The 26,034-nt window shown below is 43.1% G+C and overlaps 1 protein-coding gene across 2 annotated transcripts in view; it reads left to right on the forward strand.

Annotated features, from left to right (window-relative positions):
• Nucleotides 1–26,034, forward strand: part of LOC310951368 (rho guanine nucleotide exchange factor 10-like protein) — a 121,977-nt gene that overhangs the window by 21,100 nt on the left and 74,843 nt on the right. For both annotated transcript variants that reach the window (XM_083919563.1, XM_083919564.1), the window contains 10 exons: nucleotides 1,625–1,858; nucleotides 2,054–2,205; nucleotides 9,244–9,357; nucleotides 10,082–10,190; nucleotides 10,585–10,688; nucleotides 11,648–11,725; nucleotides 12,809–12,988; nucleotides 15,474–15,590; nucleotides 20,434–20,526; nucleotides 25,668–25,838. In XM_083919563.1, the coding sequence (XP_083775689.1) occupies nucleotides 1,625–1,858; nucleotides 2,054–2,205; nucleotides 9,244–9,357; nucleotides 10,082–10,190; nucleotides 10,585–10,688; nucleotides 11,648–11,725; nucleotides 12,809–12,988; nucleotides 15,474–15,590; nucleotides 20,434–20,526; nucleotides 25,668–25,838 (1,352 nt within the window). The remainder of the gene's footprint in view (nucleotides 1–1,624; nucleotides 1,859–2,053; nucleotides 2,206–9,243; nucleotides 9,358–10,081; nucleotides 10,191–10,584; nucleotides 10,689–11,647; nucleotides 11,726–12,808; nucleotides 12,989–15,473; nucleotides 15,591–20,433; nucleotides 20,527–25,667; nucleotides 25,839–26,034) is intronic.

Here is a 26,034-nt window from a genome sequence, read left to right on the forward strand (position 1 = left end):
GCTTATGCGTATGAATTCTTGTAGCGGCAAACTTCAGTTCTTTGTTAGTTTTAGCTTCACCACTTCTTCTCAATGTGAGCAGTATGAAGGTGTCTCGTGTCTATAAGATAACTTCTTTTTCCACAGCTAAGCTAATATTTCAAAGTCATTGCATTTAAATGCAGTTTAAAAACCTGATTATATTGGGGTTATGGTCATACTCCGGTTTCTCAAACACCATGTAAACACAGTTCCCTAGGTATAATTGGAGGTCACATACCCCGGTCAACCGACCTAGAGAACTCCTTCAGTACCTGATTATTCGTGCATTTAAACAGTGTTCCCAGATTAATCGGTTTTCTTGTCTGCACATGCTCCGTAGGTTATAACTCCCCCTTCCCACTCCGCGACAGTGGCTTTTGACCGGAAATAGAATAAACCAGGAAGCGACGGCAATGAAAACAACTTGAAAAATACAACAACTTTCATGTTCATGATAATGATAATCAGATTATTCCCTTAACTTGGGTAAGAAGCTCAGACAGAGCCACATTGCTGCTGCTTGGGATGCTGCAGCAATGGACAATATGAGAAATATAATGTGTTTTTTAAAGATCAAAGCATTTAAACCTATTGTAGTTGACCAGAAAAAATACAAATAGGACCCTGAAAACTAGCATCATAGGGCCTCTTTAAGGAAGTTCTACGGTCGAGCAAAATATACTCCCAAAGGAAAGGACAGACGGCAAGGTAAAGGAGTGAATATACTCTAAATGTAGCACAGACTTATAGTGCACTCGCAATGATATAAATTATCTTACCTTTTTTTAGATGTCTAAAATACGTTTTTGCTGCAACAGCAACTTCTGTGTCTGTACTCCTGTCTGCTTCTCCAAACAGGGTGACGTACTGACCGTTATCTACTGTTGATAACTCACTGACTATGGTTAAGAACCTTATACAACCACACTTCAAATTCCCAAAACATCCCTTTAAGTTGAGGCCATAAAGGTCCTGAACAGTGCTGAAATCAAACACTACATACACACATGCACATTCATGTGGGTAAAAGCAAAATTACACAACAAGGAGCTCCAGAGGTCTGGTCAAAATGACAATTGCTAATTAGTTTCGCAGGAACCACTGTTATCTGCCAGCTTATACCTGTAATTCACTATGAAACAATACTTCAGTGCTTAAAGGTTGTGTATGGAGAATGAGCAGAACACCGCCATCTAGTGTCTCAAGATTGTAGTCGCAACAACAATCTGCTCCCAGCTAACATTGGCCGTGAGGCAGACTACACCCTGGACAGGACGCCAGTCTTATTACAGGGCACATAGAGACAAACAGAGACAGATAACATTAATCCTAGGGGCAATTTAGAGTCATCAATGAACCTATCTCCACATAGAAGGGCCCCAACCGGGATTTGAACCAGGACCCCTCTTGCTGTTAGGCGAGAGTGCTAACCACACCACCGTGCTGCAGATTCCACATATTCAACCTTAAGTTAACATGAACCACTCATACTATACTGACTTAGTTACCATAGAAGGGCTTGTTTTAATAGATTAATTCCTGGATCTAATGTATTAGACAGAAATCAACATGTAAGGTGTGTGTGATTTTTTTTTAAACACAGACAAAACTGGTCAGGACAGACCTAGCAGTGCAATAAACAGATGCAGCCCACAGCAGGACACTGCTGAGGCCGAGGTGTCCTCTTTAGTCAGTCCACAGGCTGAACCTCTCACAGCTGAAGTGGACAGACCAACCAACCAGAATCCAGTGACCTGCAGCCAAGGCAGTGTGCTCAGAGAGCCAGAGGTCATCTATGATGACGTGCCTTCTGAGAACATACAGCACCCTGTGGAAGGTGAGTACATTACAGCTTCATTGTTCTTTTCTACATCACAGACGTCCACATGGGAGTGACCAGTAGGTACCGCCACCACACAGTAATAAGTATCATTAATAGTATTTTAAAACAGTAGAGACACAATTATTAAGCCTTTAATATGAAACTACATACTGTAGTATGTGTTGCTCATCTGTTGGCTTCTATGTATAGATGTTGATGACATCTATGAGGACATCCAGAGACCTGATCACTGTGGCTCCAATGGCTGGAGCTCCAGTGAGTTTGAGAGTTATGATGAGCTGTCTGACAGTGAGATTGTTCATCCAGCTCGCCGCAGCAGCAGCAGCAGCAGCAGCAGCAAGGTAACTCATTTAGAGATTTTCTTTTCAAAGTGAATACTAAGATTAAGAAGTCCTCATCATATTTCTCTGGTGTCTGGCAGGAAATGCCTAGTCCAGAAATACTTCATGTTCTTCCTTTTGCTAATATTTTCCATTAAAGTAAAATTCTGACATAAACAGTCATCAAATAAGCCATCAAGCATTTTTTTTCCGTGTATGAACTATCAACGGAGATATCCAGGAGAGTTGTTCACCTGTATTCCAACCATGGAGGCTCTGACCACAGTAAGAGAGCGACTCACACAGGACAACTCCTTACACAACCGAACAAACCTCAAACCAGACCACATTTGCCAACTTCTGGATTTGTGCCTGAACACCACATATTTCCAGTTTAATAGCACTTTTTACAGACAAAAACACGGCTGTGCCATGGGTTCACCAGTATCCCCTATTTTGGCAAATCTATACATGGAAGAGGTGGAGGACAAGGCTTTGAACTCCTTCAAAGGAATAACACTGAGCCATTGGTTCAGATATGTGGACGACACATGGGTTAAAATCAAATCCAAAGAGGTGCAAACTTTTACCGAACATATAAACTCTGTAAACTGGACAGAAACATCAAGTTTACCAAGTCAAGGACAACAGTTTGCCTTTCTTAGACTGTGACGTCCATATGGAGAATGACAGGAGCCTCCACATTGGGGTATACAGAAAACCCACTCACACAGACCAATATCTACTGTTTGACTCCCACCACCCCCTGGAACACCAGCTTAGAGTTATCAGAACCCTGCAACATGGGGCTGATAACGTACACACCAGCTTACAGGCCCACGGGGAAAAACGCAAGCACCTGAGAGGCGCCATCACAACTTGTGGTTACCCCAGCTCGACTTTTTCTTAAAACGGCAGCTACTTCCAGAAAGAAAACCAATGGGGTTGAGAAAGAAAAAGAAAGAAAAAGCATATATGACTGTGATATCAGAGAAACTCAGGAGGACCTTCAACAAACACTGCATCCCTGTGTATTTCAAACCCAGTAACACACTCAGACAGAGCCTAGTACATCCCAAGGACAGAATACCACACATCCACAAAAGCAGTGTGGTTTATGCTGTCCAATGCAACAAGGAACGCAAAGATCTCTACATTGGAGAAACAAAACAACCACAGCATTAACGCATGGCCAAACACAGGAGAGCTTACTCTGGACTCTGCTGTCCACTTACATCTCAGGGAGAAAGCCCACTCTTTTGAGGACAACAATTTCCACATACTGGACAGAGAGGACAGATGGTTTGAAAGAGGAGTAAAAGAAGCCACCTATGCAAAAGTAGAGAAACCATCGCTAAACAGAGGAGGAGGTCTGAGACACCACTTATCTCCAATTTACAATGCGGCCCTTTAATCCCTTCCTAGAAGATTCAACAATCTAACCTTAAAGAACAACTGTTCACAAATGGCCTCCTGTGACCCCAACAACTGTCGTTAAGACTCAATAGAGCACTAATGACGTTGAAACCTACTTCCCACCAACGACTGTCACTCCAATGATGCCCGTTAGCACTTGGAGCACAAAGGGTTCCAGTGATATCATCGGCCTTGTGAAAGGTTAAATACCTGGATCTGCACACCAGTTAGTTGGACCAGTCCCAGCCTGGTCAGATGGGTACATGAACTGATGAAGCCTCTTGGATCAGTTCAAGTTCATCTCAGGCCTGCTCGAAGAAGCAGGATTTGATGTTAGCCAGGTATTTTGAGGGTTAACCCTGGATTACTTTGTACACCACTGTAATTGAGGTGGCACGGCGGGGTTGTGGTTAGCACTGTTGCCTCGCAGCAAGAGGGTTGTTGGAATTAATCTACAGATGCTCCTGCTCCCATCTATAGAAAACTTTTCTATAGATGCCTGTTGTGGAGCCACAACGAAGGCCAAAATGTGTCCTACAACAATGGGTGAGGCCTGTTTTAAGCCTTTTGATAGTGAAGCCGTTGTTCATCACTCGCAGCACTTAGCAGCTGGTTAAGAGAAGTGAGGAGAATACATCCATGGTAAGGAGTCAGCAGACAGTATGAAACATTCATAAAATAGTTATTTCAAAAATTGTGAAGCACCACAACAAGGAGAGGTCCTTAAGCATACAGTCATACATGTACACAAGAAATGTAAGGCTGATGGGTTCAGTGTATGAGTATGTATGTATGTATATATATATATATATGTATATATATAAACCTTATTATGTTAACATGAGGGGCCTTTCCATTAGGTACGCACCTACTATCAGTCATTTTTATTTATTTCCATTAGGGTCGAATAGCCAGAATAAGGTCGGTATTCTACCCTGAGAGGAACCTGGTTGCTGACTGGATGTAGCTCTCAGCGGGATGTGAGGTGTGGAAGTACAGATGTCACAAGTAGAGTAGACACTTTTATCCAGTGGAGTAAAAGAACACAGCACAGAAAATGATCTGTGCACGTCCATCTTTGCACGGACTTGTTAAAATGAGGGTTGGATTCTGACCTGTGGTTCTTTGCTGCAAGTTCTCTCTCTCTCTCTCACACATTTACACATTTACACACACACACACACACACACACACATGCATTATCTACCTGAGTGTTTACTTAAAGCTGTAGTCATAAACTTTACAGAGGAATCAGAATAATGTTGATGTGCATTTCCTAAATGTCTCACAGAACATAGCGTTTTGCTCAGGTGATGTAGATATTGTATGTATTCATTTTACTTCAAGCTTCTGAAATAATCAGTAAAATAAAGGTGCTGTTCCTCGTGCGTGTCTCACTTAAAAGGGACGCACACAAGTCTGCAGCTTCGCTATGTTCACATTTTATTGAATGTAATATTTTCCTAAATCATTCATCAACCTGCAACCCATCATAATTGTAATAAACCCACAAACCCGGTTGACAGATTAACCGCGGTGCTGGCAGGTATAACTGCACATCACTAACGGCTATATTTAACAGTTGCTCATTTACACGTCCACCTGATGAATGCAAGTCCAATATTTACTTACTTTTAACACTTTTGTTGGTCTCTACCAACTCCAGCTTGTCTCTAACTATGTCTGTCTGCTGTCTGCCTCTGAAATTGAAACACTGAACCAAAACCAAAAACTAAAATCCTCTCCCTAAAACCAAAACAATGAACAATGTTCCAGGAGCTTTTTTATTTTTAGCATTTGAATTGTTGAAGTTAAAAGTGATGATGACAAAACAATCGCTCAATCTGTGGGTTTGAAAGATAACATTTCCATATTGGTCTGACCGGAAACTCACCGCAGCTTCTTTAAAATGAATGTACGGTGTGAAGGAAACCTGGTTTGATGAAAAGAGGAAGTGGATTATTTCTGGCAGTCCCTCGCTCTGTCAGCACTTCTGTGTTCTGCTTCTGTCAACATGTGTTCCTCCTCTGTTGGACTTTCCCCACTCACTTCATGTGTGAGTGTTTTGAAAAGAACACAGCTTTCAGTGTGGAGTTTATTGGCGGGTTTAGGATATCTCTTCGGATCTTGGAAAAGCTGGAAGTATTCTGAGAGTTTTGAAGGAGAACTTTTTTTTCTGAATGCAAGAGATTCACTCACATACATTATGAGGTATGTGTCTTGTCTTATATGTAAATAAATCATTACACCTGGGTATTGAATCACAAATGGGTTATGTGAAGTCTGGAAATCACCAACCTAAAAGTGTTGAGGAGATTCTGAGTCTTCTTGTCTACTTTTAATTCAATTAGATCTGACCTAATTTTTTATTATATTTTGCGTTCATGTGAGTCTGGCCATCAGGCCGTGGTGCATTGATACCAACTGATAGTAGGCACATGTATTAATAATAATAATAAGGTTTTAAGGTCTTTTTTAAAAGCATCTGTAGTCTGCAGGGCCCTCAGGTGGTCAGGGAGGGCGTTCCATAACCTCAGAGCAGCCGAGGAAAAGGCCCCATCACCCATGATGCGGAGCTTGGTTCTTGGGACTTGGAGGGTGTTTGAGGTACCAGAACGGAGGGTGCATGAGGAGGTCTGGGGCTTGAGGAGTTCCTACAGGTATAGGGGGGCATGTCCATGAATGCACTAGTGGGTGAGGAAGGAGACCTTGTACTCGATCCTGAGTAGGACAGGGAGCCAGTGAAAAGGTTTCAGGATGGGGATGATGTGATTGTGTTTGCGTACCCTCATCAGGATCCTGGCAGCTCTGTACTGCACATGTAGACTAAGGTTGAGTTTAGAGTTCAAAAAGGGGATGCTGCTTTATGGATGCTGGTTTCTTTAGTGTGATGGTTGCAAGTGTATTTAGATTTTATTAGTTTAAAATTTTTAAAGGCTTTATCTTTCTTTAACATATGTTGGTTAATTTGATATTTCCTGGAAGTTATTTAGAAAAAAATACTGGAAAATACTTTGGAGTTGGAAAATACTTAATGGATAGTTTAATTGTATTTTTAGTGTCAAATCATAACAGAAGTTATCTCAGGACACTTTTCATATACAGCAAATCAAGACCACACTATTATTTACACATTTGGGCCGTGGTGGCGAGGAAAAACTTTTCTCTGTAATGGGCAGACACCTGACTCTAGATGCATGACCATCCACATTGACTGGTTTATTATAATAATAATAATAATAATGATAATACTAGAAATATTACCAATAATAACTATAGCAGTGGCTATAATAGAATGATATGAATTGTAGGAATTACTGGAAATCTTCACAAGAAATTTTGGCTTTGTGCCTGCCTCTTGGTGCACATCCCAGAACCCATATTACCAGTACTAAGTAATGAGGTTCATAGGTCACATGCTTGCACCCTTTTTAAAAGCCTTTTTGACAACTACCGGAAATATTAAGGTGGAGTGTTTTCTTTCATGTTACTTGTACATGTTCTGAGGTTATGAATAAAATGAGGCGATCGGTGGCTCGACATTGAACCCTGAATTGCTCCCCGTGCTCCCCCATGGGTGTGTGGATGTGGTGTGTGATGATTGGATTAGATCAGATGTTATGTAAATGTCCGCTGCCATCAGTGTGAATGTCTGTGTAAATGGTTGAATGTGACGAATAGTGTAAAGCGCCTTGAGTAGTTAGAGTATGTACAAGTCCATTTACCATTTACCCTACTTATGCAACGATCGAAACCCATTCAGAGTGTGGAGACACGCCAAGTGAGAGGGCGTGTCCGGAAACATAAACTGAGGTCTATTTTGAAAACAAGCCTTATCTGGAGCATGGTCCATCCCTGTTAATGTACTGTGACCATTGAAAGCTTTAAGTTTGAAATCAGAAATTACACTGTGTGTGTGTGTGTGTGTGTGTGTGTGTGTGTGTGTGTGTGTGTGTGTGTGTGTGTGTGTGTGTGTGTGTGTGTGTGTGTGTGTGTGTGTGTGTGTGTGTGTGTGTGTGTGTGTGTGTGTGTGTGTGTGTGTGTGTGTGTGTGTGTGTGTGTGTGTGTGTGTGTGTGTGTGTGTGTGTCTCTGTCTGTCTGTCTGTCTGTCTGTCTGTCTGTCTGTCTGTCTGTCTGTCTGTACGTACGTACGTACGTACGTACGTACGTACGTACTAATTATCTCATCTCTAAGGACAGACAGTTAATCTCATAGAGATTAGTTGAGGCCATTAATTAGTTACAGAAAATTCAATTAGATAGCGGTTGAAGATGAGATGAGATGAGAAAGGATCAACGTGGCAGAATGGTCAGAGGCGGCTATTTTTACAGAGTGACGTTGCCAAGCAATGGGCCGTATAAACCGACTTGAGTTGAAGAGGTGAGCTTTTGCCGTATGGGCCAAAACAAACAGTGAAGCATGTGTCACCACAGCAACAGTGTTCCATGAAAATTCAAAAGCTTTGTATGTATGGCATAGCGACAGTAACTTACTGTTGCCAGTAGGTGGAGCAATAACTATGAGCTAATTGAGATGTAGATGTCCTCAGGCCGAGACTCTGCAACCTGACGCTCCAGATGTTTTTTACACAGGACCATCTGAGACAGGCACTTCCAAAACATACGCTCCAGTTCTGGTCTAACTGATGCTATTGTAGCATTATGCTAACCTCTTAAGGAGCCACCATTGTTGTCTTGAACAAACAGTCGCCTCTTTGTGTTGTCACACACACCTAAACCACCTGGTTGTACTGTAGATCCTCACAGGATAATGATTATTCTGAAACATGGTGGTTCAGAAACAAATGCATTATGTGAAGTTCGGCAAGATGGATTTTCACATGATCTTGTGATATCGTGATAATCTGGCTGCCATGCAAGGTAATGGAATCTTGTCAAGCATGAGAAATTTATAGCAGGTTGGATGCTGTATGTTCGAGTGACAACAACAACTTTACATTGTGAAGGCCTTTAGAGTGTACTGACCAAAGTAGAAGTTGATTGGAGGAGTTTGTTAAAGTTTGTTACAGCACCTGTACTTTATGTTAGGTTTAGATAATGGTACCAAGATAGTTTTTTTTCAGTCTTGGGATGTTATATGTACCTATCACATTTATACATCTAGGTGAAATGTACCACAAGGGCTACTTTGTTGAAATTTTATAATTCAATTCAATTCAATTTTATTTATAACAAAAGTTATCTCAGGACACTTTACAGACTACGTATAGACCACACTCTGTGACTTATTTCTGATTTACATAGGGGGCGCTATTGAACTTTTTGCCACATCCTTGTACAAGTCCCATAAAACATCGCCATTTTCATCACATCTCACGTGTGCGAAGGTTAAAACATTTTCGGTGTAACAAACTTGCAAAAATTATAATAAACCTTACCATTTCAATATGGCCTTTGACGATTGCTGGTCAGGGCTCGGACCCAAATTAATTATTCATTATTACAAAAGTTAAAACGTTTTTTCAGTGCTTGACTGCCCAACTCCATGAACGTTTAGCAAATATTGGGATATTTGACTGAGCTGCTGGCCACAGTATATGATGCTGCTTTAGTTTCCAGAAACAATTTTTTACTGTTTTGAACACTGTTTTTCTGCTTTGCTGTCTGGTATTGGACTACTAGCTGCCTGCAGATGTGCACAGGCTTAAGGAGCGTTGTGCCGTGACCAGGAGGGAGTTGGCGGTGCGTCTCAGTACGCCTCAGGTTGCCCACATCAGACAGAGCTGTGACACTAAGGTAGAAAACACATTAGCAACACTCCTAAAGTTTCTCTTCTCCTCTTTGTACGGATACAACTGAGGGGCAAATTCACAAAGAATTGATTGTGGCTGCTGACAGCACCTCGAATTGCGCATCACTTGCAAACGCTATCTGCCGTGTCTTAAGCTATCCATGTGGCAAAATGTAATCTTGTAGTGAAGCCTTTTACTCGTATGAGAGCCGACCCGTTAAATATGGGCACACCTTCAGACTGATTGGAAGCGGAGGACATTTCCTTGTAAATGGGCTTCATCAACTCACTGAAGATGTTAATAATGCCACTGTAACTGTGTGTGGCAGTTAGTGCTGATCTTTGTGAATTGGACTGAATCAAATGTATGACCTAATTTAAATACACGCAAATAGCACAGGAACGCCTAGCCGCTATTTGCTGGCAGTGCAGCTAGGGATGCATTTCCCCCTTTGCAGGTGCTTTTTGAATTATACAGTTTATTTTTGTCTTATTTCTGCAGGTTTAGTGGCTGTAAAAGCTGCATAATAATTGTGTGAATTTGCTCCCGAATCTTTGAGGGAGGAAGGTTTTGTTCTGTTAACCAACAGAGTAATGTCATATAAATGACGGATGATTGTATTTTTTAAAAGTTTTGTTTTGAACAAATTGCATTTGTTGCATGTTGTATCAGATTAGATCATCTGTAATAACCTTGGATATACAAATTGCTTCTATTGTGTGTTCCAGGTGCAGCAGTTGATGAAAGCAGCGAGGAATGGTACCAAGGACGGTTTAGAAAAGACAAAGTTAGCCATGATTCGCAAAGTGTCATTCCTGCAGAGAAAAGATTCCACAGGTGCAGAAACTCAGAATGGGATTAGCAAATTCAACTCATCTATACAGTACTTCCTTTTAGGACCAAGAATGAAGAATGCATCCATTTTTTATTTGTGCATATACTCATCAGAATGTGCAGACAATTAGAATCCTGACAAGGTGAATGAATAATAATAACAATAGGCAGATATAACCATAGTAAAGGGATTTACAGGCATAAAAACAGACCTCAGGATCAGCTGAAACACACAAAAACTGGACAAAAAAGTTTTTGCTGACAATGAATAATGTAAATTTGGAGTGATTTGATTGTATATATATCATAATATTGTATAATATCTGTAGCAACGCTACCAGAAGAGATGCATGTGTTTTTCTTTCTGTGTGCATGAAGTGGTTGTGTGGTTTTGCAGGGGAGGGGAAGGATGATACAGGCTACATGGATGTTTCTGTGTGTGAGTTAAAGCACCCTCCACCACAACTCTGCCCCATGCCAGAGGGGCTCAGCAGTCAGCAGGTGTGTATGACAAGGCTATGCTTTTGCATTGGCCAGATGCAAATGTCTGTGTATCAAAATTAGCGGAAATCTTGAGAAATCTTCTTGTTGTTCTATCAATCGTCATCAAAGGGAAGATTAAATCAGATCATTCAACACTTCCTCCATGTTTACCTGTTGTCTTGATTAAAGACAAGGCTATTAACGGAGAAATTCGGGACAGCCGCTAACAGCCGGACGTGGCTAACAGTGATTAGCTCGGGGCAGTACTGTGAAGGCATTCAAACGTCTTTTTTTGCCTTCACCATGCTGCCCGAGCTAATCAGTGTTAGCCATGTCCAGCTGTTAGCGACTGCCAAATTTCTCCGTTAATATTGCACAAAAAAAATTGTCTCGATGGCTTATTTGATGAGTGGATTTGCCGAAAAAGACCCTAGGATGATTGTACACTGGAATTTCGCTTAAATGTCACACTCTCATGCTGCTTGAACTTTCTCTTTGTTAAACTAATACTATTTTCATTCACTTTTACTTTGCTGTTTTCGTAATCGTTGTTAAGCTTCTGTTAGTCTAACTAAATACTTTTTGCAGATATTTTAAATTAATAGCGTTCCAATGCGGCTGCATCATCCTCCCCTTTTCTGGATTTTTCTTTTGTGAAACATCTGCAGGAGGTGTTGAATTTAGGTGATGATAGTGGAAGCCACTAGAATGAAGAAGTGAGTGAAAACAGTTAAATAAGTTTTAAAAGAGAAAGTGAAAGCAGCAGGGGTGAGTATGACATGGCTGTGGAAATGTACATATTTCATTTACCATGTGACACATTTCAATACAGGTAATTCTACTAGGCCTTTATTTGCGACCACCAGTTATTTGTTGTTGCTAACCACAGGAGGAATTATTTGAGACATTGGCACAATTTTAATATCAGCTTTTTCCACATTGATGTGAATGTTAGAGTTTCTCACTTCCCCCCTCAGGTTGTCAGACGTCTCATACTCAGCTCCATTGTGCAAAGTGAGAGCAGCTACCTGGACTCTCTCAAAAGAATCCTTCAGGTGAGTCACACCTCTCCTCAGGTAACTGCATGTCAGTGTGGAAAGACTTCTGGGGGAGAAAGTAAGAATGGGAGACTGGCAGCTTCTGGTATGTGCTAACTGTTCGAAAGTTTCAGTTCTTTATCTTTTGCGTGGAAAAGATCTAAAACTGTAACCATAGCAACACTAGAGCATCAGCGATGATGTAGCTATTCTCTGTCCTCTCTTTGTTATTTATGGTGATATTTTCCTTAAAAGTGAAGGAAAAAGTGTAATTCCTGCTTAAAATCATCCTATGGTCTTTTTGTCGAGACAGTTTTTTTTCGTGTAACAACTATCAACGGAGACATCCGGGACAGTCCCTAACAGCCGGACGTGGCTATTAACACTAATCAGGTCAGGTCAGTACGGTGAAGGCATTCAAACGTCTTTTTTAACCACTAATACTGTTCAAAATAACAGCAAACCTCTGCAGCAGCATGAGAAGAGTCCCTACACAGAAAACAAAGCTCCAATGGGCTCCTTCCTTTGGGATTGACTTTGGTAATCCACTTGAATGGACTTTACTATGAGAGGAGCTGGTACAGGGGCCAGTAGGTAAGTCTTTAAAACACTCTTCTAATAAACTCTGGGTTCACAAGCTACGTTGTTGGTACTTTGTTTTCTGTGTAGGGACTCTTCTCATTCTGCTGCAGAGGTTTGCTGTTATTTTCAGCAGTATTAGTGGTTAAAAAAGACGCTTGAATGCCTTCACCGTACTGCCCTGAGCTAATCATTGTTAGCCACGTCCGGCTGTAAGCGACTCACCCGGGTTTCTCAGTTAATAGTTGTTACATGAAAAAAACTGTCTTGATGGCTTATTTGATGTATATAAGTGCCTTAAAAAGATTGTGTGATGATTTTGCGCTGGAATTACACTTTGTCATTATTAAGGATGTCAAAGTGCAAAGAACACAATATCTCCAGCATGCACTTTCTGTAAATGTACAACCCTGCTAAAATATAAAATGCTTCATATGATATGCTGTGTTATCTTCGGGGAAGCTGAAAGAAACATAACCACAGAGCTAGAGTAAGCCAAACTGACCTTTCTTTGTCTGTCAGGAGTACCAGAAGCCTTTGCTGGAACCACAGAACTGTATCCTAAACCCCAAGAAGGTGCGTCAAATATTTTACCGCCTGCAGGAGATCCATCAGTGCCACTCAATGTTCCAGATTGCGCTTGCATCTCGTGTGGCTCAGTGGGATGACAGCGAAATGATCGGAGACCTGTTTGTTGCCTCGGTTAGTCACTCAGACCTTTCCTTGATTGATATCATCTTAATTTTTGGCCATTCTCCCCTCTGTCGTTGGTGTCCAGCAGATCACTGATCTTGTCTTTCAAATCCACACACGCTTTCTCGTATAAATTTGTAGTCTCTGAGTCACTCTGAGATGTAATTAAAAAAATAAACCCACAGGGCACCCCAGTATCTCACCTGGTAGAGTGTGAGTACCTTGTATCAAGGCTGAGTCCTTCAATAGCGTCCTGCTGTAGAGTTCCAGGCTCAGGCCCCCTCCAGCACTGGGACCCATGTTGGCAAATCACCGCATGGGGTCTCTCAATCAAAACATGACACCATTGTGAAGTAGTGCGCATGGGATCATTGGAGTTGTAGTCTTTATTCCAGATGAAAATCTCAGGCAGAAATATAAAAATGTCTATGAAAAAGTTTAAGTATTAAAGTTGTATTGACTTTGTTTCTTTTTGTGGTTAACCAATGTAGCACGAAGCATGGGGGAATTAGCAAACTAGCTAACATTAGTTGTTGTAAAATTAAAGAACTTACTACTTCATCCACACACTCTTGTCACAATGTAGAATGCACTTTGCTATTGCCAGACGGGAGACAACTTTGTTCGGCTCATTTTCTGTAACCAATTCAGAATGAAAGCATGGTGGAATTAGCTTGCTAACTAGGGGAGCGTACCCATGTTCCCCAGGTCCTATGTTCCCCAGACCCTTTTTTTTTTTAAAAAGGGTCTGATGGTCCCTGTTTTACCCAAAAAGGTTCTATGTTCCCTGGTCTGTTATTTTTCCCACAAATAGTGGCAAATTCCAAAGCAAATAGGCCTATGTAGACCCTAACCCCACCCTCTAACCCTGACCCTAACCGTAACCACTAACCCTGATAAAATGCAGAATTAAATCAGCGAAGGCAGAGGCTTATGCCACCGGGAAACATAGGACCTGGGGAACATAGTGATGACCCCCTAACTAGCTAGCTGTCCATCTCCTGTCCTTCCATCAGCTCTAATCCAGGCAAAAGTTGACAGGGACAAGTGTTCACGCCACTATAAGTAGGCCTATTATAAGCTCAGCCGCACGACCTATAACAGTAAACAATACAATCTCAATTATAACTGGAACTTAGAAAGTTAGGTTATGTAATGTTAAGAGGCACATATAGCGTAGAACATAACGTAACTGTATCTAGCTAATGTTATATTATTGCTAGCAAGCTCAAAATATTTTGTGTGAGAGAGAGTGCTACTGATGTCATGTTACATAACTTAATGAGTTACGGTTATAAGGAAACAGTAAGTGTGAAGCTTGTGGTTGTAGACAGAACTGAACCCACAATGCAGAGGCGGATTTTGCGGTTTCATGTGGACAGAGAAATCTTTTATCACACCGGTTGTGAGGACGAGAATTTTTTATTGTGTTTGTGTGGACTAGGCTTGGGTTACTGCAGCAGACTGCTGATGGCAGATGGCAATCAGTGCTGAGGGCTTGCAGGTGGTTGATTGAACAGGCAGGTGAGTGGAAGCAGATGGGTCCTGCCCAGCTTCACAGGAACACAGACAGACAACAGAACAAGGGGAGTGGGGAAAACAAAGGGAAAAAACACAAGGAAGGCTGCAGATCCTTACAGAAAGTGTCATGATTCCATCATGGCAGCCCTTTTGTCCCTGTGTTTTGTCCCCCTCTGTTGGTGTTTTCCTTTATGTACTCCCCTCTCTGTGTTTCCCTGTTGTGAGCGGGTTTTCCCGGCAGGCTGATCCAGGTCGATCTCGTTGGCACTAATCACCTGCCTCCCTTTATATTAAGCTGGACAGACTGAGTCTTATTCGGAGCCGGATCATTACACATATAACACACATTCACTCCTCCGTGGACCTATTTGTGACTGTTCCTTGTGTTTTTGCTCCAGTTGTACGTTTCCCTGTCGACCTGCCTGCCAGCCTGCTTGCTTACCTGCCAGCCTCTCTCCCACCTTACCACCCTACTATGCTCATCTCCCGTGACCAGTTTTTCCAAGTCCTCTCCGTGTTTTCCCCTTGTTCTCTGTGCACCCTTTTTGTTCATTAAATCCGTTGAAACTGACTCCTGAGTCAGTGTCTGCATTTACCTTTCCTGTCTCTCTAAGATATCACTATTTAATAATGCAAGTAGTAAGTGGCTGACGAGGTAAACCACTGACCAATAGTATAATAGTTCCAATGTAACTTCATTTGTGTTGTTTCTGTCTTTCTTTCTAACATGTAAAATACATTTAACAAGCACAAAACAATGTCCTGTTCTATTTGTTCAAAATAAGAATGTAATTTCAATTTTTTTAATTCAACAAGCAATTTTAGCAGTGTACTGAAAATAGCAGAACTGAGTACACTTGAATATCTGTTGATTGTTGGATGGATGGATGGATGGATTGGTGGATGGATAGAATATTGTAATACAAATTATTAACAACAGCAGAGTCCTGATGTCTCACTCCTTCCTCAACAGTTTTCAAAGTCCATGGTGCTGAACGTGTACAGTGACTACATCAACAACTTCACCAACGCCATGGCACTGATCAAGAAGGCCTGCATGTTTAAACCTACTTTCCTGGACTTTCTTAAGGTTCTCATACTTTGTCTTTTAAACAATTTCAACTACAGTCTGACTCCTTTGAGTTGTTGACAGAGTTATACACTATCTGCACCGGACTTGGTTTTAGACTTTTTCAGAGTTAGTTGTCTGTCTGTCAGAACTGAAACATCTAACCCAGGGGTCGGCAACCTTTGTGACACCGAGTGCCAATTTGAAATTTTCTTGCCCATAAGTGTGCCAGTATCAACAGTAGTATAATATTAAAGTAAAACACAAAATACAAAAACATTTCCAACATACCTGGAATTTAATTCTATCCACAGGACACATTAAATCACTTTTCAAATATATGTTCCCATTTGCAAAAGGGGCCTGGATCTAATTTTAAAACACTGCTTTCAGAACCTTGTTTAAAACATATTGCAACATATTGAGTGGAAATGCAGAGACTATGGTGCATCAAAAAAAAATCTTGATTACATCAGAATGAAAGAGCCATAACATTTCAAATACATGGGCAAACAGCAATATGTTTAACTCAAAATATGTGTGGGCTGAGGCTAAAATAAATCCACAGATGCCTACCAGTCAGTGTGATCCCTGGCCCTGCTTTGCCTGGCTAAGCTCTGTTATCTGGGGCTTGTAGTTTGTCACTATTAGTTGCTTTTCAGCTCGGTTGCATCTCCATGTACTGTGTATCCTGTATCCATCCAGTACATCAGAGTTGCATCCAAATCCAAACTCCACTTCCAGCTAACGCATGTATGTGGCTATTTCAGCAGCTGATGTTGCGCTCAAGGGACAGCTCTCTCACGTGTCGGAATTAGTGGAGAGGGATGGAAGCAATGTCCTTTGAGAATATTGCCAGGTTACCGTCCATGTCTCAAACATGTTCAAAACAGTTTGTCCTGCACCTTGCAGTCGGAGATTGAGCTCATTGAGGTGTCCCGTAATGTTTGCGAGAAACACAAATTTCAAAATCCACTTCTCGTTCTCCAGTTTTGGATAATTTTGGCCTTTCTCAGCCAGAAAGCCCTTGATAGCATCAAAGCAGCTGACAAATTGCTCCAAAACCGCAGCTCAGCCCTCTCACGGCTGAGTAAAGAGGGAGATCTGTGTATGCGTGTCCATCTCCTTGAGCAGGGATCGAAACTGTTGGTATGTCAGCGCAGATCGTTTAACCATGAAATTAATGACCCTTGCCACCCCACCGTAGCCATAACTTCATTAAGATCTGAATTTGACATTTTTGCACACAGGTTTATATACAGGTGTGTGTATATATATATATATATATATATATATATATATATATATATACATAATAGTTTACATAATCTGGCAGTGTAGTAGTGATGAAAGCAAGGCTAAAAAAGGATATCACAGTGTAGGGGTGGGCGACATGATGATATTAGATGGTGAAGGATCAGAAGGTGTTGACAATCTGCCAAAGCAAGATCTATGATGGCGCCACGGACGGCTGCCTCGGCGCTTAGCTCCGCAGTTCCTTGTTTGTTTTTGTTTTTTTGTTGCGTTTTAAGTTGTCCTTCCGTGATCCGGTACACTCGGGAGGAACTTTTACAGTATGGACAGTCTACCGGACACAATTTTCCAACATTTCTCACCGATTCTGGATACCTTTCGGAACTTCTAGTCGGAGGAGCAGCGGCTGTCTACGGGATGTTCAGGTGACGCAGACGGGGCAAACGGGCCGGCGCGCTCGTTAAGCTCCGACAGCGGGGATTCCGAACAGCGCTCCCGTCGATTCACCTGGCGAACGTCCGCTCCCTTAACAACAAGATAGACGAACTGCTGCTCCTCAACAGAAGGAATTCGGACTTCTGCAGATCTGCCGCCCTGTGTTTCACTGAAACTTGGCTCAGTGAACTCACCCCAGACTCAGGATTACATCTACCGGACTTCCAGCTGTTACGAGCGGACCGGGTAACGGAGCTCTCGGGGAAGAGCAGAGGAGGCGGAATCTGCTTCTATATTAACGAAGGTTGGTGTACAGATGTCACAGTGTTGAAGAAATCATGCAGCCCCCACTTGGAGACATTTTTCATAAACTGTAGACCGTTTTATTCACCGCGGGAGTTCTCCTCGTTCATTCTGGTTGGTGTGTACATCCCACCTCAGGCCTGTGTCACTGAGGCCCTACAACACCTGGCTGACCAGATAACGGAGGAGGAGAGGAAGCATCCAGACTCCCTGCTCATTGTGCTGGGGGACTTTAACAGAGCAAACCTCAGCCGTGAACTACCAAGATACAGACAACAGGTTAAGTGTCCCACCAGGGACAAAAACACTCTGGACCATTGCTACACTATTTTAAAGGACTCCTATCGCTCTGTTCCCCGTGCAGCTTTGGGGCTCTCTGATCACTGTATGGTCCATCTTGTTCCAAACTACAGGCAGAAACTCAAATCTGCCAAGCCTGTAGTGAGGACTGTGAAGAGATGGACCACAGAGTCAAAGCTGGAGTTACAGGCCTGCTTTGACTGCACTGATTGGAGTGTTTTTGAGGCTGCTGCTACAGATCTGGACGAGCTGACTGACACTGTGACAAGCTACACCAGCTTTTGTGAGGACATGTGTGTGCCGACCAAAACCTTCTGCACATACAACAACAATAAACCCTGGTTCACTGCAAAACTCAGGACGCTTCGCCAGGCCAAGGAGGAGGCCTACAGAAGTGGGGACAGAGTCCTGTACAACACGGCCAGGAACACACTGACAAAGGAGATCAAGGTGGCAAAAAGGTGCTACACTGAGAAGCTGAAGAGCAGTTTCTCAGCTAACGACCCTGCGTCAGTGTGGAGAGGTCTACAGGACATAACCAACTACAGGAGACCATCCCCCCACACTGCAGTGAACCGTCAACTGGCTGACGACCTGAATGTCTTCTACTGCAGGTTTGAGACGCCAACTTTCACACCCATCACCCACTCCACCATCACACAACCCTCATCACCCCTCCCTTCCCCCCCACCGTCACTCAGGATCTGTGAAGAGGATGTGTGTCAGCTCTTCAAGAAACTAAAGACCAAGAAAGCTCCAGGCCCAGACGGTGTGTCACCCTCCTGTCTGAAGGTCTGTGCTGACCAGCTGACCCCCATCTTCACCCAGATCTTCAACAGATCCCTGGAGCTGTGTGAAGTCCCCTCCTGCTTCAAACGCTCCACAATAATCCCGGTCCCCAAGAAACCAGCAATCACAGGACTAAATGACTACAGGCCTGTGGCCCTGACATCTGTGGTCATGAAGTCCTTTGAGAGACTGGTGTTGAGCCACTTGAAGGACATCACAGGACCCCTGCTGGACCCCCTGCAGTTTGCATATCGGGCAAACAGGTCAGCGGATGATGCAGTCAACATGGGACTGCACCACATCCTGCAACACCTTGACACCCCGGGGGCTTATGCAAGGATCCTGTTTGTAGACTTTAGCTCGGCTTTCAACACAATCATCCCGGACATCCTCCACTACAAACTCTCCCAGCTCACCGTCCCAGCCTCCACCTGTCAGTGGATTACTAACTTTTTGACTGACAGGAGACAGCAGGTGAGGCTGGGGCGGATCACATCCAGCACCCGGACCATCAGCACAGGCGCTCCCCAGGGGTGTGTGCTCTCTCCATTGCTCTTCTCCCTTTATACAAATGACTGTACCTCGAGTGACCCATCTGTCAAACTCCTGAAGTTTGCAGACGACACAACCGTCATCGGTCTCATCCGGGACGGTGACGAGTCTGCTTACAGACGGGAGGTGGGACAGCTGGCCCTCTGGTGCGGTCAGAACCATCTGGAGCTAAACACGCTCAAAACTGTGGAGATGACAGTGGACTTCAGGAGCCGCCCCCCCACACTGCCCCCCATCACCATCCTCAACAACACCGTGTCTGCTGTGGAAACCTTCAGGTTCCTGGGATCCATCCTCTCCCAGGATCTGAAGTGGAGCCACAACGTGGACTCCATCACCAAAAAGGCCCAGCAGAGGATGTACTTCCTTCGTCAGCTGAGGAAGTTCAACCTGCCCCAAGAACTGCTGATCCAGTTCTACACGGCAATAGTTCAGTCTGTTCTCTGCACCTCCATCATTGTTTGGTTTGGATCGGCCACCAAACAGGACAAGAACAGACTGACACGGACAATCAGGACTGCATAGAGAATCATTGGTGTCAAACTGCCCACTATCCAGGACCTGCACTCATCCAGAGTCAGGAAAAGGGCAGTTCACATCTCTGCAGACCCTTCACACCCTGCACATCACCTCTTTGAACTTCTCCCCTCTGGCAGGCGTTACAGAACTCTGTACACAAAAACAGTCAGACATAAAAACAGTTTCTACCCCCAGGCCGTCACACTGCTGAACAATTGACCCCACCCGACACATCACACACACATGCCAGACATACAAGACAAATGCACCTAATGCACCTTATGTATATCACTGTAAATAACATAACAAAGATATTTATAACAGCCTGGTCACTTTACTTTGCACAATTATTTTATCTTTCTATTTTAAATTTCTCATATTTACTTGTTAACCTATTTTTAATATTACCTCTATTTTTTATCTTAAATTATTGTTCTGTGTTGTTCTGTTATTGTTCTGTTATTGTTAATGTTATTGTTATGTTTAGGTTTGTCCTGTTAAATGTTTGGAACTGTGAGTAAAGCATGAGCCGGAGTCAAATTCTCTGTATGTCCAACATACTTAGCAATAAACCTGATTCTGATTCTGATTCTGATTCTGAGAGAGTAGTATCATCTGTAGGGCACATTTTATCTATCCATCTATCTATCTATTTTAATCTCACATTTTCAAACAAGAACATTGACAAAACTACTTTCCATGTGTCTTCTAGAAGAAGCAGGCGTCCAGTCCAGACAGAATCACTCTGTATGGTCTGATGGTCAAACCTATCCAACGCTTTCCTCAGTTCATTCTGCTGCTGCAGGTGAGTCACCGTCACACATCAGCATGTCGCTATTCTTCTTTCATCGTTCTTATGAATTGCATGTTGAACAGTAGATTTTTATAATAGCTTATACAACTGTGAAAAGGTATAAATTCCCTCCTACCCTCTATCCGGTCTTTAAGTCTGACGTAACACCCTTTCAAAAATATATCTCTGGATACAAAACAAACAGCAATGGAAGGCTTTACAATCACTTCTTTCTTCAATTAGACACCCTTTCATTGATTGCAAAGCAGTAAAATGAAATTATTATTATTATTTACTCTAGATCTACTCATATCTGTTCAAATGACAGGGAGCACAGCGCTGCAGCAGTCAGGAAGGAGTTACAGTAGTTAAGACGTGAGATGATAAGAGTCTGGACCAGAACCTGTGCTGCCTTCTGGGTCAGAATAGGACGTATCCTCCTGATGTTGTGCACCATGTATATGCATGATCAGGTTGTTGCAACAATGTTGGCGGTGAGGGAGAGTTGTGTGTCACAACCAGGTACCTTGCAGTCTGGGTGGGGGCTACCACAGAGTTGTCAACCGTAATAGTAAGGTCGTGGGTGGGAGAGCGGTTTCTCAGGGAGAAAAAGTAGCTTGGTCTTGTCTAGGTTGAGTTTCAGGTGGTGTGCAGACATCCATTGAGAAGTGTCAGTCAGACAAGCAGAGATCCATTCTGCTACATGTGTTTCAGACTGGGGAAAAGAGAGTAAGTTGGGTGTCATCTACGTAGCTGTGGTAGGGAAACCCATGTGAGGGAAAAACAGATCTGAGAGAGTTGGTGTACAGAGAGAAGAGGAGGGGACCCAGGACTGAACCCTGAGGGACCAGTAGTAAGTGGACAAGGCTCTGACACAGATCCTCTCTCCAGGTTAATCTGTATGTGTCTGTGGCAGAGTATGGATGCATGAGTGAGAAAGAGTTAGTTGAAGGGAGGGCTGAAAGAACAGATGAGGCAAAAGAGGAAGAAAAGAGGGATCGAATGGTACAGCAAAGTACAAAGTACCTGTACAAAGTACAGGTTGTCAGATTGGGAGAAGTGGTCAGGGACATGAAGTGGAGTTACAGTAAGGTTGGAGGTAGAGCAGTGTCTGGTTAATATGAGATCTGGTGTTGCTTGCTTCGTAACATTAGCTGAGGAGGTCATTTGCAAGCAGTGACCCAGCCAGATCAGTTGTTCACTCAAGGCAGTATTTAGCTGTCAGCTAATGAGCAATTTGGCCGCATTAGCAAGCTAACACTACCTAACATCAGCAGCTAGTGTTAAGGATTTTTATTAGCACCAGGAGAAAAGGAAAAAAGAAAAGAGATTGAAAGACAGACAGATAGACACAAAGACAGACAAAGAGATCCAGGGATGCAAGCAACCAAAGAATTAACATTAACTGAAATAATATCTATAGTAATAATATGAATATATGGCTAACAAAAGTTATGGCAGTGAATATACGATAATGATATGAATAGTAGCAATAATATATAATACTACTAGAAATACAACTAATAGTATTATTATGGCAGTGAATATTATAATTGATAACAGTTATAATAATTTATATGAATCATAATCATAATAATAGCAGGAAGAGTCATGCAGGACCACGGCAGCAGGTACCACCACGATCAGCAGAGACCTGCGAGACAACAAAGCACAAACAACTCCGGGGAAGAAGTTAAATTAGTAACATGCACTGATGAGACATGAATGATACAGATGGAGAGGAGAGAAGCTCAGAGGATCAGGAACAGGATTATCCCCCGGCAGACTAAGTCAATAGCAGCATAATTAAGGGCTCATAAGCCCTGACTTTAAGCTTTATCAAAGAGGAAAGTTTCAAGTTTACTCTTAAATATGGGGACAGTGTCTTTCTCCCAAACAACGCTTGGAAGTTGGTTCCACAGGAGAGGAGCTTGGTAGCTGAAGGCTCTGCTTCCCATTCTACTTTTGGAGTTTCTAGGAACGACGAGTAGCCCTGCATTCTCAGAGCACAGCGATCTAGTCGGGTAATACGGTACTATGAGCTCTTTAAGATATGACGGAGCCTGACCAATAAGAGCTTTGTAGGTAGGGAGAAGGATTTTAAATTCTATTCTAGATTTTACAGGTAGCCAGTGCAAAGAACCTAATACAGGAGAAACATGTTCTCTTCGATTTGTTGCAGGCTTGTCCAGATCACAGCACAGGGACTCTCTGGCTGTGCTCAGGCAGAAGGCTTAGCTCAGTACTCCACACAGCTGGGGGGCACAGGGGCACCCTGGGAAATACACCATCGGGGCCTACCGCTTTGCCAGAGTGAAGTCTCGTCAGCTGTCTTCTTACCGGGTCAGGCGTGAAGGACACTGTAGAGGTGTCCGTCGGGGGAGGGCTGAGGTCGTCAGGTTGTGGAGGACATGATGTTAAGCACAGAGGAGGGTTGGAATAGGTAGGTGTGAAGTGAGGTGGTGAGGGACAGACAAGGGGTCTGTAAGGAGGAGGAGGAGGGGGAGGTAAAGTGGCATTAGCTGAGGGGCCGGCAGCAGAAGAGTCATGTGGGGGATGGGCCGCAGTATCAAACCTATTGAAAAAAAAAAGGTTCAGTTCGTTGGCCTGGTCCACACGGCCCTCCAACCCTGTGCTGCCAGTCTTCTGGAATCCAGTGATGGTTCTCATGCCACTCCAAGCATCCCTCATGTTGTTTCGCTGGAGTTTGTTCTCCAGCTTTCTCCGATAATTGTCTTTAGCCTCCCTTATTTTAATTGTGAGAACCCCTTGCGCTCTACTCACCTCTTCTCGGTTGCCATCTCTGAATGCTTTCTTCTTTTCCTTCAGAATGGCCTTAATGTCCTTGTTGATCCAGGGTTTGTTGTTGGCGTAGCAGGTTACAGTGCGAGCTGGGACATTGCAGTCCACACAAAAATTTATGTCTGTGATGCACTCAGTGAGTCCATCGATGTCCTCCCGGTGCGGCTCACAAAGTGCATCCTAGTCAGTCACTTCTAAGCAGCCCTGCAGTGTCTCATAAGCCTCCTCAGACCACCTGCTCACAGTCCTTGTGGTCGTAGGCTTTCTCTTCACCAGAGGCACATAGGGTTTGAGGTGAACCAGGTTATGATCTGTGCTGCCCAGAGGGGGAAGAGAAGAGGAGATGTATGCATCCTTAATGTTAGCATACATCATGTCCAGAGTCCTCTCCTCTCTGGTAGGACAGCTCACGTACTGCTGGAAGGTCCGCAGAACTCTATCCAAGTTGACATGGTTAAAGTCTCCCGGCATGATGATGAGGGCACTGGATTGTTGAGTCTGGAGTCTGGAGATGGTGGTGTGTATGATGCTGCAGGCAGATGTCGTGTTTGCAGAGGGAGTGATGTTCAGAACAACAGTGATGACATGCAGGGTTTCTCTAGGCAGTCCAATGGCCAGCAGTTCCATATTTCGGCTACAGAGCTGTTCTTTAACAGTGATATGACCAGGATTACACTGTCTGCTGTCAACTAGAACAGCAAGCCCCCCTCCTTTCCTCTTACCACTCTCGGTGCATTCCCGGTCAGCCCGAATGGTGTGGGAGCCATCCACGGAGACGTTCTGGTCCGTAATGTCTCTGTGCAGCCATGTCTCCGTGAAACACATCAGACTGCACTCAAGGTACTCCGGGGGGCTCAGCGTTAGCGCCGTCAGTTCATCCATTTTGTTGTAGTGAGACCGTACATTTCCCATAACAACAGGGGGGAGACACGGCTTAAATCTTCTCCTCTCCATAAGCCCGTTCCGTCTAGACCCTCCTCTATTGCCCCAACGTTGCATCCCATCGGTGTGTTTTTCTCCAGAGTTCGGGTGGAATATCAGCTGGTCTGGCTGCTATGCTGGCTGGCATTAGGGCGATTCTCCGGAGTAAACAAAGGAAGAATGACCTGGTGGAAAAACAGCACGAAAAGAAACATGAAAACTAGCGAAAGTAACCTCATTGTAGAGGGCAGAACTTCACAGAAGTTAGGGTGAAGAAACAAAACGAACAAAGGAGAATAAAAGTTAAGAAAGTTTAAAAAAAAGACCGGAGCAGTAACAGTCAGCATGCAACTTTCGCGCTTGCGCACCAGGAAAAGTCCACACTCATTACTCATTTTAAAAGTAATATCATTACTTAACTTATTACTTAATGAGAAAAGTAATTTGTTACATTACTTTAAAAAAAAAAACCCTGATCCTGTCCTGTTTGTCCTGAACACGACCCGTACTTATCTATGAACAAGCTAAAGAGCTGTCTCCATGCTGTGATATTTGACTTGAGGTTTGAAGGCAAAATTAACTGACTTAAGCTACTAACTAACATAGTAATATGGAAAAGCACTGCACTAACGGTACATGTGCCTTTTCGTAGCGCTATAATTATCTTGAATAATTAATAACATGACGCGATATGCAACACACTGCTGCATCACCTGAATAAAGCAGAGCTGATGATGGCAGCTGTAGAGACAAAATCTATATATTTGAAAGGGTTCTTCAGCTCAGCTTTTATCAGACTGTATTATTTGCCCAGATAGCTTGTAAATATTTTTTTACCTTGGAGTCTTCTGTCACCTGTGTCCAGTATTTTCTCAAGGATCTGTCTGAAAGACGCAGAGTCCACTGTGGAGATGGACAACATCTCATCCACCACTTATCCAGCCACAGGCTTCATTAGTTGTTTGTCGGTTGTAGCCTGCTGTCCACGATCACTATTAAAATCCAGTTTCTGTTGTTTAGCCACTGAGGGGCAACAGCTTTCCACCTAGTCGCTGCAGCTTTTTCTGCTTTAGATGATTAATTGATCCTTCATGTGACCAATCATACCATGTATACAAGACAACATTATCATCATCGTTTTCTTCAAAAATACTCTTTACAAAATACCATTGCTCTTATTTGATACATAATTAATAATACAGACGTACATACAAAACTTTCAAAATTTTAACCAATTAATTGTTTAAGATGATGATTATTATATCACATGTTCTTTGTTCATGGTCATTGGTATTACCATTTTTGTATCCCACTATGCCTGAATGTGAAAGGAACTGACCCACATTCCTTGCACCCTCTTTACATTTCTATGTTCCCTGTCCCTGTCCCCTCCAGGTGGGTTAACACTCTGTATTGTTGTGTTGTATCAGGACATGTTGAAGAACACTCTAAAGTCCCACACTGACCGGCTGCCCCTGCAGCTGGCTCTCACTGAGCTGGAGACTTTGGCGGAGAAACTCAATGAACAGAAGCGTCTGGCTGATCAGGAGGCTGAGATTCAGCAATTAGCACACAGTGTGGGCGGCCGCAACCTCAACAAGGTGACACACGATGCATTATAATACACATGCATAAGCTATTCATTGCCTTTGCCTGTTCAATGTACTGAGATTGTAATGATATTTTCATTCATAAAGCACAAGGCCACTACTCTCTATATTAAGGGGTCCATCCATAGGTAAAACTCATACTGCAGCCTACATCGTTAAAGGTATGGAGGTGAATCTTTGAACTTTG

Source organism: Echiichthys vipera (assembly GCF_963691815.1).
Source record: "Echiichthys vipera genome assembly, chromosome: 9".
Lineage (NCBI taxonomy): Eukaryota > Metazoa > Chordata > Actinopteri > Perciformes > Trachinidae > Echiichthys > Echiichthys vipera.